The 15,785-nt window shown below is 37.8% G+C and overlaps 1 protein-coding gene across 1 annotated transcript in view; it reads left to right on the top strand.

The window, feature by feature from the left end:
* The window catches only part of LOC117577874 (high affinity cGMP-specific 3',5'-cyclic phosphodiesterase 9A), a 140,862-nt gene extending 134,285 nt beyond the window's left edge, over positions 1-6,577 (top strand). Inside the window, exons 8-11 of the mRNA XM_034262832.2 lie at positions 2,317-2,443; positions 2,981-3,276; positions 3,337-3,835; positions 4,543-6,577. Of these exons, the coding sequence (XP_034118723.1) occupies positions 2,317-2,443; positions 2,981-3,276; positions 3,337-3,835; positions 4,543-5,955 (2,335 nt within the window). The 3' untranslated portion in view covers positions 5,956-6,577. The remainder of the gene's footprint in view (positions 1-2,316; positions 2,444-2,980; positions 3,277-3,336; positions 3,836-4,542) is intronic.
* Positions 6,578-15,785: the final 9,208 nt, after the last annotated feature.

The raw sequence follows: 15,785 nt of genomic DNA on the forward strand, positions 1-15,785 counted from the left end.
TAAGTAAAGGTTATTCTAATAGATCTGGATTAGCACTATTAATTTAAACTAAGATTGATTTTAGGATCGTTTTCTGTTAAACGACAAAATATATAAATTCGTTCTTTTTTTGGTTTGCTTACGAGTTTGTTAATTTTTTAAATTATCTTAAAACAGAAAAAAAATCTGTGATAAATACACCGCATTTACTTTAATTTAACATCTAAATCATGCCTTAAGTATTTCAAATGTCAAATTAAACCTAAAATACTAGACTCAGGCTTCAAATTAGGGTTAGAAAATTAGGCTTAAATCAAAACGAAAATACTTGATTTTCTTTAAGAAGTTCTTTTTGGTGTACAATAAACACACCAAGCTTATCAAATGAAAAATATCTTTTTCTTTCATGTTAAGTTTCACTCAAGAGTGCAGAAATATCTAATTTCTCAACATGTAGAGAACTTCATAGTCCTTTTAAAGTAGGAAATGACTTACTTTTTAAAAAGAAAGTGTAACTTTTTTTGCTTGTAATGCAAATAGTGGCAGTTAGACGTAAAATATGTTTAACCAAACTGTAACTCTGTTTACGTTATTTACCAAAAAAAAAAAGCGAAAGACTATTAGAAGAGCAGAGATATAGAGAAAGGGAGAGAGAGAGAGAGAGAATTGCAGCAAGACTGCGAGCAGTTGGCAAAGTTGGGACAGTAAATGCAATAAGTTGAGCCCCAAAGCTGATCTAATGTAGCCAAGTTAATGCCGCTTCCCTTTAGTCTGTCAGTGTGTTGGTGGGTTTCGGTTCGCACTTCTTGCATTGTGGTGCATGGTGCACGGTGCATGGAAATGCATAGAAGGTGCGACGTTGACGCAGTGAGAACACAATAGAGTCTCGCCCTCCATTATGGTCTTGGATTGCACAAAGGAAACACATAAATACAGAGACATGCAATTGTAATAGTCGCAAAGAGGATTACAAAATGTGCAATTTGAAATTTGAAATTTCTTCTCCATTTTTTTTTTCTTTCTTTTGTGCAAAATTCGATTAACGACAGCAGAGAGCAAGTAATAGAGAAAGTGAGAGCGAGAGAGCAAGCGACCTTCAGCTTGTTAGCTCTCTTCTGACCTTGTCATCTAGTTGGCATTGCCATTGCATTTGCCTTTGGCTGCCATTGTGTGTATTGTGCGTAGTAGATTTTGCACACTGATGATGATGATGTGCCACCATAATTATCTTGTGTAAAATCACAGAATAGCAAAGGCAAGGCAAAAAGCAAAAAAAAAATGGAAACTCAATTCGTTGGCAAGTCGAGTGCATAAAATGCTTCGCTCTATTTGCAGTATAAACGTGGCAGGTGTTGAGTTTCCAATGCTATCTCTCACTCTCTTTCTCTCTCTCTCTCTCTCTCTCTCTCTCTCTCTTTCTCTCAAGTGCTTTACCCATCCCACACTGACACTAGCTGCAGCTGTTGGCTCTTAGCTGTGCTGTCTGTGCAACGTCAATGCTACTTGACACGAAAAAATTCAATTTTCTGCTCGTATATGACGCGACTTTTTCAAATTTTTCATTTTCTTTTGAAATAAAAATAAAACGAAATGCAATTTAATATTTACGCGTCGCATACTTTTTACTCGGTTCTTTCTCGTCGCTCTCGTCTTCGGTCTTCGTTCTATTGCTCTTCTTAAATGTCAACATATATATTTGCACTTTTAACCGTTTAGCAGCCGTCTCAAGTCGCACGTGAGCCAAAACATCAGTAAACAACGCACATGCGGCGTATACGCAATATGTCTGTGTGTGTATGTGCACTGCAAGCATGTCCTGTTTAATGACAGCTTCCACCTTTATATTGTTTCCACACATATTCTTCATTAGCTTTGCCCGCCAGAAAGATTGTTTGTGAAACGCTTCAATTGTGGTTCACAAATTGATGTTCACAAAGTGAATGCAAAAACTGACTTAATGGTGCATTAAGCGTATTTATTTGTTTGTACACATCCAATTCATGAATGATATACTTGTCGTAATTATATGAAAGGTTTAAATTGTTTGTATAGCTCTTGAAAATTCGAAAATTCAGTTGAGTTTTCAGCTATGTTTTTATGTATTATAATTATTTTTGTTAAATTGATTGAACTTTTTCTGTACAAGTCTAAATAGGAAAAAGAGACTAAGAGAAAATCTTCAGGAACATAATTTTATTTCAATTGATGACCAGATATTATAAGTTTTATTTAAGTCCTATATAAAGTTATTATTGCTAGTACTTATTCCAAATACAAGTACAAAGTACAAGTACAAATATTATACCTTAGTTAATTAATAAATGTTTCTGCTTGCAGCACAATTCGGGAGGGCATCATTCGCTGCATCCTTGCCACCGATATGGCGCGCCACAATGAGATCCTAACGCAGTTTATTGAGATCACGCCCATCTTCGACTACAACAATCGTGCACACATCAATCTGGTAAGCAAACAAACGGCGCACTTATCTCACTTAACGAACAATTTTAATCAATTAACTGTCGCTGGCTACAAATACATGTATTTTTTCATAGATGTGGCCGTTAAGTAAGATTTAATTGTTCTTAGTATTGCTTACACTTACTGACACTGAAGTGCCGCTTAACGAAATTCACTTAGTTATTTTTTATCGCTTGAATAGTCATGAAAAGAAAATGTCTAAATAATACGTTTCCTTTTTTTTATTATGAAAATGAATGTAGTTGTGGTTGACACTGAACATTATTTACTTAACTGCCACTTAACAAAATGCACTTTGTGACATTCTTTTAATCGATTAACTACCACACCCAAGCAACGAAAATATCTGAAAACTATATTAATTTTCTCCTAGCTTTAGCTGTTATTTAAGATTTAGTTGTATTAAGCAATCACTCGTTATTCACTTAACCGTTTTCTAAATTGCACTTAGTGACATACTTTTAGCTGTTAAGTGAAATTGAGTTGTACTTAACATTACTCATCATGAACTTTATTCCAGCTATGCATGATACTTATCAAGGTGGCGGACATATCGAACGAAGCACGGCCCATGGACGTGGCCGAGCCGTGGCTGGATCGCCTGCTGCAGGAGTTCTTCGCTCAGAGCGCGGCGGAGAAATCGGAGGGATTGCCGGTGACGCCATTCATGGATCCGGACAAGGTGAGCAAGCCGGGTTCGCAGGTGCGTTTCATTGGCCTCGTGCTGTTGCCCCTCTTCGAAGCCCTGGGCGAATTGGTGCCCGAGTTGACTGAGCTGATCATCATCCCAGTACGCATAGCACTTGAGTACTACAGGTGAGAATGATTTCATTTAGCTAGTGAGTGCACCCGTAGCAAACTTTCGTTTTTGTTTAGACGCTTAAATGATGCACAGACCAAGACACGCAAATCGGTGGCAGACAGCAACACATCGGCCACGTCGGCCACATCGGACAGCAACAGCGGCAACATGGACTCGAATGCGGCCATGGCCAGCACACCGGGCAACAACAGCAGCGACAAACTCGACAAGCAGGGACAATCGCAGTCGGGCAATGCTGCTGGAGGTGGAGGCGGAGGAGGAGGCGGCGGTGGTAGCTGCGGTGGCAGCTCAACTGCTACTGCTGCATCATCATCAGCTGGCGGCAATGCTTCAAGCGGCGGCGGCGTCGGAGGCGGCACAACAACTGGCAGCAGCTCACCACAAATGCCGCGCTCGGGATCCGGCATCAGCGTTAAGTCTCGTCGCAGCATCCCATCGCAGAAGTCGGCGTCGCGCACCTCGGTGGATGAGCCCGGTGGCATGGCCGCTGAGTTGCACGATCTGCCAGAGGGAAGCGAGAGCGGCGACTCCGAAACAGCCACCGAAGTCGATGTAAGTACAAGCAGCGAATAAAGCGCATTTAACTCGAAAGCAGAGCTAGAAAATTTCTGAAAGCTTATTGAATTCACCATCACATTAGAATTGCAGGGACAAATTTTTACTGGATATTACTTGAATTGAAATGAATTTAATTTTTGTTCGAACTAAAGTTAAATTTCAAGATTAAGTTCAATTTAGTTGTCTATTACAAAACATATTAAAAAATGCAAACTTATTTCTAAAATGCAGTACATCTTCTATTAAATTAAAAGTACAATATCTAACAGAAAATGAATGAATAGTCTACATTGCTTTTGAAGGCATATTACCAAATGATTGTACTACGTTCTTTAGTCTTCTTTCAGTCATCTAAAGTAGAAGTAAAGTGCACTTTATTTTGAATTTTATTTAACTCGTGCTTCTTTTAACATCACATTACAGTACTTATTCCTATTTATGTTAATGTTACAATATCGCCTTACCTTGCCATCATACTATTATGTATCCAGCACTGTCAACCTGCTACAATAAGAAACCTTTTTTCACGTAATTTTATGCGGTTTCAAAAAAGCGACACTCGTTAAAGAATGAAATAAGCTTTAAGCTTGTTGCTTAGCTTGTTGCAACAAGTATAAGTGGACAGCAGACTACACCAAGACTAACCATTTCATTAGCAAACACTCATACTTTCTCTCTCTCCTATTTACTTATTCTCGCAGGTGGCCGAGAAGACGTCCAAGTTCAAGGTGGACACGGAAGGCTGCAGCAACCGGAGCAAGAGCTCGCACTCGACATCGCGCAAATCGTCGCGCGAGAAGCGACCATCGATGATCGGCGAGTTGTGCAGCAGCGGCGGCGGCCAAAGGATGCGCAACTCGTACGGCAACATACACGGTTACCACGCCAATCGCTGTCACTTTGGCAGCAATCGGGCCGTCAGCCTCGATCAGTACAGCACCAACAATCGCCGGTTGTCCGATGGACTGCCGCAGGTCATATCCGACAGCAACGTGTTCTACGGTCGACACAATCGCAGCAGCCTCGAAGCGCATGCAGCACAAGCTCAAGTGACAATGGGAGCAACAACAACAGGAACAGCAGCAACTGTTGCTCGTATCGGGGAGGATCTCAATATGAATACGAGCAGCAATCAGATGGGGCCGGTGGTGCAGCAGCCACACAGTCAGCTGGACAAGTTGCAGCTGCAGCTGCAGCAAGTGGAGCTGGACAAGTTGCCAAGCCAGGCAACAGCCACAGCAGCTGCTGCTGCTGCTGCCACATCGAATGGCAACATATCGCCCACACTGATGCAGCAGCAGCCTCTTAATCAGCAGGCGAGCAATGGCAGCGCACGCAGCAGCAGCGTTGGCAGCACTCGCCTGGCTGCCACACAACAGCAACATTCGGGGCAGCAGCAACCACAAGCGGGACAGCAACAACCGAGTGGCAGCAGCAGCAGCAGCTGGAAATCGCGACTGCGTCAATTCTCCGACTATTTCAGCTTTAGCTTTGACAAGGGCAACAAACGCTTTGGCAGCACACGCAGCAGCCCTTGTGCCCCAACCCGTGGCAACAACAATGCAACGGCAGCCGCAAATGGTGGCGGCGGTGGCGATGTCACAGCGGACGGCGGCTGCAACATGCAACAGCCAGCGACCTGTTGCACCATTTCGAATAGCATGCCATCGCCAGTTGCTCCGACTTCAGCTGCTGCCGGTGGAGGAGGCGCCTCCGCTCACCTGGGAGGCATAGCGCGGCATCGAGCGTACAGCTTGGATGTGCCGTGCAGCAGGCACATGGCGGGGGGCACACGCTACTCCTCGGGCGACAGCAGCAGTCGCAAGTCGTCGCGCCACGACGAGCACAACAACATGAGCAACATGAGCAACAATAGCAACAACAGCAACATGAGCAACAACACGTTGCACAGCAGCGGAGGCCTCATGATTGGCGAGCAATTGTCCGGAATACGCATTCGCATCGGTAGCGCAGATGCCACAACAGTTGTGGCAGCAGCAGCAACAGGAGCACCAACTACGGCAGCTGGGGAGCCCGCTTTGATGCCGCCCAGCGTCAGCTGTGAGCTGGGCTTGGCCAGCGGATCGTCGTCGGAGGCGGGGCCAAAGATTTGACAACAGGGGAGTTCCGATACGAGCAACACGAACAATTCGCTGTGCAATCAGGCGCCGTTCACCGAGGGCGAAGCGGAGGCCGAGGCGGAGGCGGAGGCCATCGTCAATGACAGCGACAACGATGCGATGGATGGGCCCAGCGAGGAGGCGGATGCTTTGCAGCAGGACACGTCCAGCTGTGAAGTGTCGTCGATGTCGATGACCGTCTGGTCGGCGATTGGTCAGCGATTGAATGCGCTCGTCTGTCATTGCTGTGAGCGGAAGTTGCCCGAGCCGGAGAATGTGTAAGCCACCGAAAAGAGAGGATCGATCAATCAAACAAACAAACAAACAAACAAACAATCTGTCAGTCAGTCAGTCAGTCAATCAGCCAACTAGCCAGTCAATCAAATCAGTCATTGCCATTCACACAGTCATCGATTCATTCACCCAGCGCAACTTTCTCTTTCTATCGCTCTTTCTGTGCATCTATCTCGCTCTATTCCCAGTTTCTTGCGCACAGGGTAACTTCTAGTCGAGCACACTCGACTGCAGCGCTCTCACTTGTGTGTGCTGACGATGCACATTCTTCATGCCTAGCAAATAATTTAAATCAATTCTACACACCAACACACACACACAATTCAATTAAATATATGCTATATAATCTTATATTATTATATTATACATTATTATTATTATTATTATTATTATTATTATTATTATTATTATATACAATTATTATTTTTTAATTTACAACAAACTAGTTTTATTTATTTTTTTGTTATTAATCAGAGATAGAAATGCAGTTTTATTCGCAATTCGGTAATTCATTGAAGTGAAGAAAACATATACCAAACAAGAAAGAAAGCAACAGTCGAGTGTGCTAGACTGTGAGATACCCGTTATTCATTTTGAATAAGTGTAAAACAGTGTGCTATTATTCTTTAAATATACTAAATTCATATACAAAATACTAAAAATAGCAAAACTTATATTTGGTATATCGTTGCAACACTAAATGTGTAAAATACCATAAAAGTCAAAATATACTAGATTGTCAGACAAAAAACCTGAAGCCCGTAGTAAGTAGTCGAATTTTCCCATTCAAAAGAAATTCTTATATAACTTTTACAATAATCCGATCGTAATCAAATTCTGATCGTAATCTGACGCTGATTTAGAATATATACACTTAAAGGTTTCGGAGATGTCTTTTTTCTCTGTTACACAGATTTCCTACAGTCACGTAGTTATAATACCTTTCTACCGAAACATTCTTTAGATGAATCTTATAGCTTAGCACGACAAACTGCAATTGGGGCATTAGCAAACTGATTAGCCAAAGGATGCGGCTTATGGCGATTCATTTTCATGCATCGCCATCGGCTGGGACATGTCGCCTCATTATGGGGCCGCGGCGTTGGCCCCTGGTTGCCGCATGTTGCATGGCATATGCTGCTGCTACTGCTGCTGCTGCTGCCACATACCACACACTGTATGCGTCTGCGTTCACGTTTAATTACGCAAAACAAATTTTTGCATTTTGCATACGCCAACGTGGAGCGCGTTCCCCATGCAACCTTGCTGCCACCCTTTGCCCCCCGCCCCCGCCACACACACTCCACACTCCACACTCGGCGGACAAGATAGCTGGCCACCAGGAGCGACCATGTATGTATGCCTAATTTCATTTGGTGCTACGTGGTTTTCTTTTTTTTTCGTTAGTGTGTGTGGAGGGGAGAGGCAACACCACATGGGGCAGCTGCTGACACGGACTACGCTTGCAGCATGCAGCGTGCCACGTTATTGAAAGTCAGCGTGGGGCTCAATTCGATTTTGTAGCACGCAGCGCAGCGCAGCTGTTGCAGGTGCTGCTTGTGGCACACAATTAAACGCCAAAACCAATGGCTCTGCTGCCTCATCTGCTGCAGTTGCTGCTTCTGCTGCTGCAATTGAAGCGAATGACACTCAACTGAACGCAACGCAACGCATCGCATCGAAACTCGAATTTTGCATGCCCCGCAGCCTTTCAGCCATTCAAATGTACCACAAAAATTTGTTTAGCAGTTTTTGAAGGGAATCCTAATTGCAACCAGCCATGCCCCCAGGGACACTCCCACTTCAGTTCGGTTCGGTTCGGTTCGCTTTGGCTAAAAAGTTTTTCGACGCCGTCGAGATATACATTTTGTTGCAACTCGATTGCGATACCAATTTCGTCTTTCTTTTTGCTCATTTCGTGTTGCCCAAAAACTTTTCAACAACTCGTTGATGGGCAGTCGCTCGCCACATGTGGCGAATTAACAATTAGCACCTTGTCAGTTCCAGCTCGAAACATATTCAATTGCAGTTTTTTTTGATTGAGCAAATAACATTGGCACAGCTTAACAATGTTTACTGAATTCCATGGCGATGCATTTGAAGTTGCTTGAAAGTTTAGTTGGTTTATTGTCGGTGCATTTCAATTTGATTAAAAGTTTAACTGATTTTTTGTCAATCAAACACATTTTGAGTTCTAAACCTTCTTTGTCTCCTTATTTTAATGGATTCATGTCAAATGCAGCTCATCATCCAGTGGAATACATGGGACATTTTCAGTTTCAGCCAAAGTATTTGCTTTACACACAATAAATGTTTAATACTTTCTTTCACTATCATAAGCTTGATATTCACTTTTTTTAGTGGAATATTTTGTATATGCGTTTGACTTCTCATATTCATTAACTATTTTAAATACAAATTTTGATGACTATAAAAGACTATACTGTGAAATCCATTAATAGTACTTGAATATGTCATCAATACAATTCACTTGCAAACATTTTTTCTCGCTCTTAGCTTTTGAATTTAAAATTTTTGTATGTTAAGTAAACACACAATATTAAATTTTATTACATTTTCAAGTCGAACTTTAAACAACTTTCCACAAACGAAAAGAGTCTATTCAATATTTCAACATAATTGAAACTCAATTCGATAAATATGGCTCAATACTCATCTTAAGCTCATTAATTATTGCTGGCGTTGCCTCCACACACACACATACACATCTCCAAAGATATACGAAAAGTGCAGGACACATCGCATCGTGCATTTCCGGTAAGATGGCAATGAAGGAGCGAGTTAAGCAAAATAAAAGAAAATGAAGAAAAAACATCCCGACAAAAGAACAAACAAATTAACCACACAGAACTGCAAAAAGCGAAGCATTTGTATTTGCAAAATGCAACAAAACCCGAACTTGACATCCCAAGCAGGATGAAAAATGAAAAACTATTGACGAACTGGAAAATGGAGAATGAAAATAAAAGCTGGGCGAACTTGTGTCCCAAAGCAAACAAAGAAAACAAATTGAAATGAAAAATTATAGAAAAATAATATATATATAAATAATATCAATGTAAATTTCTGTATGTAATTATGTTAAATTTGCGATACGCGCACATACACACACTCACACACACAACCAAACACACACGCATGTCATGTTGAAAATACATAGCATACTTTTTAGCGCCAGGGTCACACAGTGGCAATTGGTTTTAAGACAAGGGGCAAGGGGACTGGGGACGGAAAGTAAATATAGTAGGAAAATAATATTAAAAAAAAAAAGTAAAAAAGAAAGAAAGAAAAATACACAAAACACACACAAATTTCAATTAAAAGTTAAGCGCAGCTGGCAACCAAGCTGGTACTTGGCCAAACTTATATGGAGAACTAAACTATGTGCATTTTCATAGAAATTTTCTTCGTTTTTTTTTTTTTTTTGTTTTTTGTTTAATTTACAATAAACAATGAAAACACAAAATGAATACAAACTACGATACGATTTTAAGACACAATATGGCAAAATGGTGGAAATCTGTTTAAATTTAACGACGTTAATTAAATGTACATTTAAATGTCTAGCTAAAAATACGAAATTGATGGCAAAATATTATAACTAAATGGTAAACGATATCAAATTTGTGTACGTACATACATTTATTGTTAATTGTAATTGGAGACATATACGGACATACATATATCTATATTTTTTCAGTTTGTAGTCAACGTCAACGCAATCGTCGTTATTGTTATTGTTGTTGTTGTTGCTCAAGATGTCTATGAGTATGTTGATCAAAGCGAAAACAATGACAAAACTAAAAGAAAACAATATTAATGTTTGCGATGTCAAAATTTTTTTTTTTTTTTTTTTTTTTTTGAGCATAGTTAGAGCTGACTTAGTGCAGCTGAAAGTAATGTCTACAGATACCAAAATACCAAAACAAAAATCAATATATACTAGAAACAAACTGAAATCTTTAGGTGTATAAATGTATTACGAGTATGTATTAGCTATAAGTATGATCTACCAAGTATCGCTTCAACAAATCAACCACACAATGAATTGTTTCACACACACACACATACACACACGCACACAGAGAGGCTTGCGTGTGTATTGAAAGCGCTTTCAAACTTTGAACGAGGCCCATTGCAAAATGCCACAACTTCCCTTGTTTGATGAAAAACATAAAGACTAATACTTGAATTTACAAACCTTTCCAACAAAAACCAAAAAACAAAAATCTAAATATATATATATATATGCAATTGAACAAACTAAAAAGAAAAAAATAAAACTATATATGTTAAATTAAACTAAACAAAAAAAAACTCTAGGTGTTTTACAAATGTATAAAAACAAAAAAAAAATGTCAATGAAAACTTACAAAAAAAAAAAAAAAATGAGAAGAGAAAACAAAATAAAACTGAAACTACAAAAACCATTTTAAGCATAATTTAATTAGACTAGAAAAAAATGAAAATGAAAATGCTTTTCAATGTACAATTTAAATATTAGTCTACATTTTTGGCAGTCAATTACAAAAATAATGAACAAGAACAAAACAGAAAAACACAAATAAAACACACGCTTCCCCCTCCACCTCCAAAATGCAGCAAAGGCAAAAATAAATAAACTAAACGAAAAATATAAACAAAAAGCAAAGCAAAAATTGTTTGCAAAATATGTTCGAAATGTATCAATTATAAAATCAGATGTATGTATGTAGGTAGGTGACGAGTTAAAGTTATCGGATGGGCAAATGTTTGTTTATATTTTGTAGAACGGTAGTACGAATAGTTAAGAGCAAATTGTGTACGATATATGTGTGGCTAGGCAGAAAAACAAAAATGTTAAAACAAATATTATGAGCAATTTGGACCAAATCACTAAATACTCTCTATCTCTATCTTTCACTCTGTCTATCTATGTTTCTCTCTCACACACACACAGACTAAATCTGTAACTTTCTCACTGTCTGAATACTGAAAGCAGCATGCATTATAAATAAATACGCGTAAAAAACATTATATAGCATACACACACACACACATATAGATATATTACTTGTTCTTGCGAATAGTTAAATGTAAACTACAAAACCCAAAAGAAAAAAGACAACTGATAAATCAATATTAAATGTAAAAGTCAAATGAAAACAAAGAAATACACGTAACTCTCAACCACAACTACCTGTCGACTATCTACAGCACAGCTAAGCTGAAGCCTGATCAAATCGATGGCAGCAATTGCGATTGCGATAAACGATAAATCGATTTTTGTTGTCAGGCGACAGCATCTAATTTATACTTTTCTACGTATCTTACACAAAAAATGGAGTGGCAGCAAAAAAGAACTTTCCAAAATAAAGGTTTCCATACCACTAATCTCTGCAATAGTCAGTCAGAATCCCCTCCAAAAAAGGCAGACGGACGGACGGACGGACAGACAGACAGACAGACTGTCGTATCGAACATTCAACATGCAAATAACCACCGATAACGGACCACAGTAGTGCATCAACGCGCTTCCCAAGAGCCCAAGAAGATCATTTATTATCGATAACTGTTGAATATCGGACAGCAGATACTTCCTACCATATAAACATATATGCTCAATTATTGCGTTTACGTTTTTCTCTCTCTCTCTCTATATATATAAACCTGTATCTGTCCCTCTTTCTCTCACTCTTTCCCGCTACCTTCCCTGACCCACTGCAAATACTGCACGCGACAGTTAAAAAAGAGCTCTTAGAGAAGTACATTTAAGTGCATAGACTATATATACTACTTATATACATATATACTATATATATATATATATATATATATACATACTAGAGACCCTCCTGAACTTCAAAACCAAAAGCCTTTAAATTCAACAAAACAAAAACAAAGACTACATTTTATTATACAACAAACAAACCAACAAAAAAAAAACTAAAAAAAATACAAAATGGGGACAAGATGAAAGCGAAACTTTGATGCAATTTTAAATGGAGTAAAACGAGTAAAAGTTATTAAAGCATTCTTCGGCAGGCCGAAGCTTAGATGCTCTCTTTAAAGGCCCACACACACACACACACTGACACACACTCACATCGACAGACACACTCACACATGAAAAGTTTCAATCGAGAGAAAATAACGAAATACGTGTACTACAAGTATGTTTAACAGGAGCTTTGGAGACTAACCCCGCTTTCTTTGGTGGATTGAGAACTTCTAGGATTACCTACTAAATCGAAATCTAGTCAAAGTTTATGATCTTTTTGAAAGAGTCTAAGCAAATGAAAGTCTACATATAAATAATGCTATATATATATTTTCAAAAGGTGTATGTCAATGGAAATGAAATCTCTACAAATAATTGACTAGAGTAATATACACACAAACATACATACTAAAAGTTATTATTATTATTATTTTTAAGTAAAAATTGTTGATAACAAAAAAAAAACAAAAAAAATAATTAAATGAATATGGCATCAATTATGTGGAAACTAGCTTGAAGGAGTAGGAAAACTACTAAAAATATATACAAAAACTAAAAAATATATATAGAGAGAAATGCCTATTCAGCGTATCATACACAAAAAAGATTCAAAAGAAACAAAGAATTAATACTACAAAATAAAAGAAACTTTGCATGCACGTCGTGTTGAATAAGTGGCAATTACATACATACAAATAAATATATTAGCAGCTGCAAAGATTAAGTGTAAAATATTAAATAATATGTATTAAAATCAAATAAGTCATACAAATATGTGTGTGTTAACTACGCATCTCTTTCCCCCTGCCACAGTTGACCATAAATCGCAAAAAAAAAGAAAATATATATGAAATGTCGAGTATATGAATAAATTGCATTTGAGTGGAAATTACTAGGTAAAGCAGTTGGAAACTATTTACAAGTGGTATAAATACAGCACCCACAACAACAAAGAAAAAAGAGAAAAGAAAAACTATGAAACAAAGGAAAACAAGTCAAACTTGTCGTAATGGAACCCAAAGAAACATTTCAAATGAATAAACCAACACAAAAAAAAGTATATATAAATCTCTAAATAATGATGACGAAGGCGAGCAAAGCAAAAACAATTCTAAGTGTACAATGAATCAAGTTAAATGCATTAACGAAATCAAGCAACAATAAAACTTAAGTACATACATAGACACACAGACACTCACATAAACATAAATCTACTAGTACTACTCACATTTGATGTCAACTCTTGTCAACTACAAAAACTACACTGGCCATATTGAAGAGCTAATCGCAGAAGCCGTATATCAACAAATACTAATTATACAATATGTACGAGTATATATGTGAAACCCCAATTCCAATCTGCAACAAAACCGAACAACAATAAAAATAAAAAATACAAATAAACACACAAAAAAAGAGTGAAAAACCAAATAAGCAGACAACAGATAAAAGGATAAAATAACAACAACAACAAAACGCAAAAAAAATTATTAAAAACAAAAAAAAAAGAAACACTCAAAAATGAAGAACCATACCAAAAAAAAAACTTTTCTGAAATGCATTTAAATGGAAAATATTCAAATGAAAATTGTATTTAAAATTTAAGTTTCGTCCGAGGGGCAAAATGGGGGTGGGCGAGTACCCATGAGTACACTCGTTAGTCTAACTAAATTGCCAACGAGTGCTCGTCCAAAGCGGACTTCACTCACAGCATTCGCTCACCCATACAAAAACACAAATCATACACACATACACACTCACACAACACGTATTTTTGTGTAAAAGTTTAAAACAAAATAAATATATATATAATTAAAAAAAGAGCAGAAAATATGAACTACTGATTAATATGAAATATATTGAAATAAAATAATTTCCAAACTAACTTGGAAAGCGTTTTTCTTTAGCTTTTGATTTGCAACTTTATAAACTAATTATAAATATAAAGTATGTTTGTAGTTGTGAAAAGCTATTAAATAAATACCCAACTCTACTTACTTAATTAACATCGAAAACAAGCCCTAACTATAAAGAATCATAGAATTATAGCCTCGTCACTAACTGCTTTGTAGCGCCATCTATGATTCGTTAGCGCAATAAGTATTTAAATTTGTGCATCCTAAAAGTATGCTACATATATTTATTGTTGCTCCAACTTACCACCTAAAGGCCACTGCAAAAATATGTAAATTGTTGTAGCATACTTTAAGAAGCGAAAGTTACCAACACAAAATAGGTAAGTGACGTGCTGCATATCTGCTTGCTGCTGATTTATGTTCGCCTGGTATTTCATCAGCTGACTTGGTTCTTTTCAGCCGTTCGTGGTTGTTTCAAGTGGTCAAGAACAACATCAAATGACGGTAAAACCTGTCCAGTCAGCAAACGAAATACCAGGAGAACATGAATCAGCAGCTAGCAGAACTTCTCTAAATCAGCTACAAAATTAATGACGTCAGCCATTTTGGAACTAATTTAAATTTAAAAAGGAACCGCCGTTAAAATTCAAATATAATTTGTTTATATAGTATTTCGTTTTTCTGTTACATCTCAGCGAAATCTTAAAGGATATTGCCGGAACTTTCCTTTTCGTAATCAGGATAATTAATTCTTTGAAGTAACATGCAAGGACTTTAAGCATATTCCCATAACCTTAATAATGAGCGAACATTTAAAAAATTGACTGTATCTCGGTCATTTGAAGGGCGATTGCAAAATCCTTTGACACAAGAATTGCTCTTATAAACGCAAACTTATAAATACACTTAAAAGGATGAATGTCCTTACAGGACGCGAGATAAATTTACTTTTTTGTAATTTGAAAATTGCTTATATCTCAGTAATATCCTTTTTGATCCTGCAGTAACTATGCGAAACGATGTAATTTTATGGGAGCTATTATCGTGCCAAAGGACATACTAATAGTCCTTGCAGTTTTCGAGTTATCCTGGAATTTGCAATTCTCATATCCAGCTGCTTAGTAGCGCCATCTATTGTTTGTTGATACAATGAGGGTTCAATTGGTGCAGCCTGAAAGTATGCTTCATCTGTTTGCAGCACTTCCAATATTTTTTGAATATAGCGCGCAATTTCAATTTTAAAATATGAAATTTTTGTTGCTTACTTTTGAGAGCTAAAGTTGCCGCCATCAAATAAGCAAGCGATTTGCTGTATTTCTACTTACTACTGACTTATGTTCGCCTGGTATTTTATCAGCTTACTTGATTCTTTTAGCCGTTCACGGCTGCTTTTAAATGACCTGCAACAGCAACAGATGAGGCCATAAAATGCTCAGTCAACAAATGAAATACCAGGAGAACATAAATCAGCAGCAAGCAGAACTACAGTAAGTCACCAACTGAATTAGTAGCGCTATCCACTTGGGCGCCAATTTAAAATATAAAATTAACCGCCAAAAAAGAATCCGTTAAAATTCCGATATAATTTTTCGTTTAATATTTGCGTTTCTCCCTCATATCTCGGCCAAATCCTAAATGATCTTGCCTGGACTTACCTTTTTGTAATCAGGATA

Source organism: Drosophila albomicans, chromosome X (assembly GCF_009650485.2).
Source record: "Drosophila albomicans strain 15112-1751.03 chromosome X, ASM965048v2, whole genome shotgun sequence".
Taxonomy (NCBI): domain Eukaryota; kingdom Metazoa; phylum Arthropoda; class Insecta; order Diptera; family Drosophilidae; genus Drosophila; species Drosophila albomicans.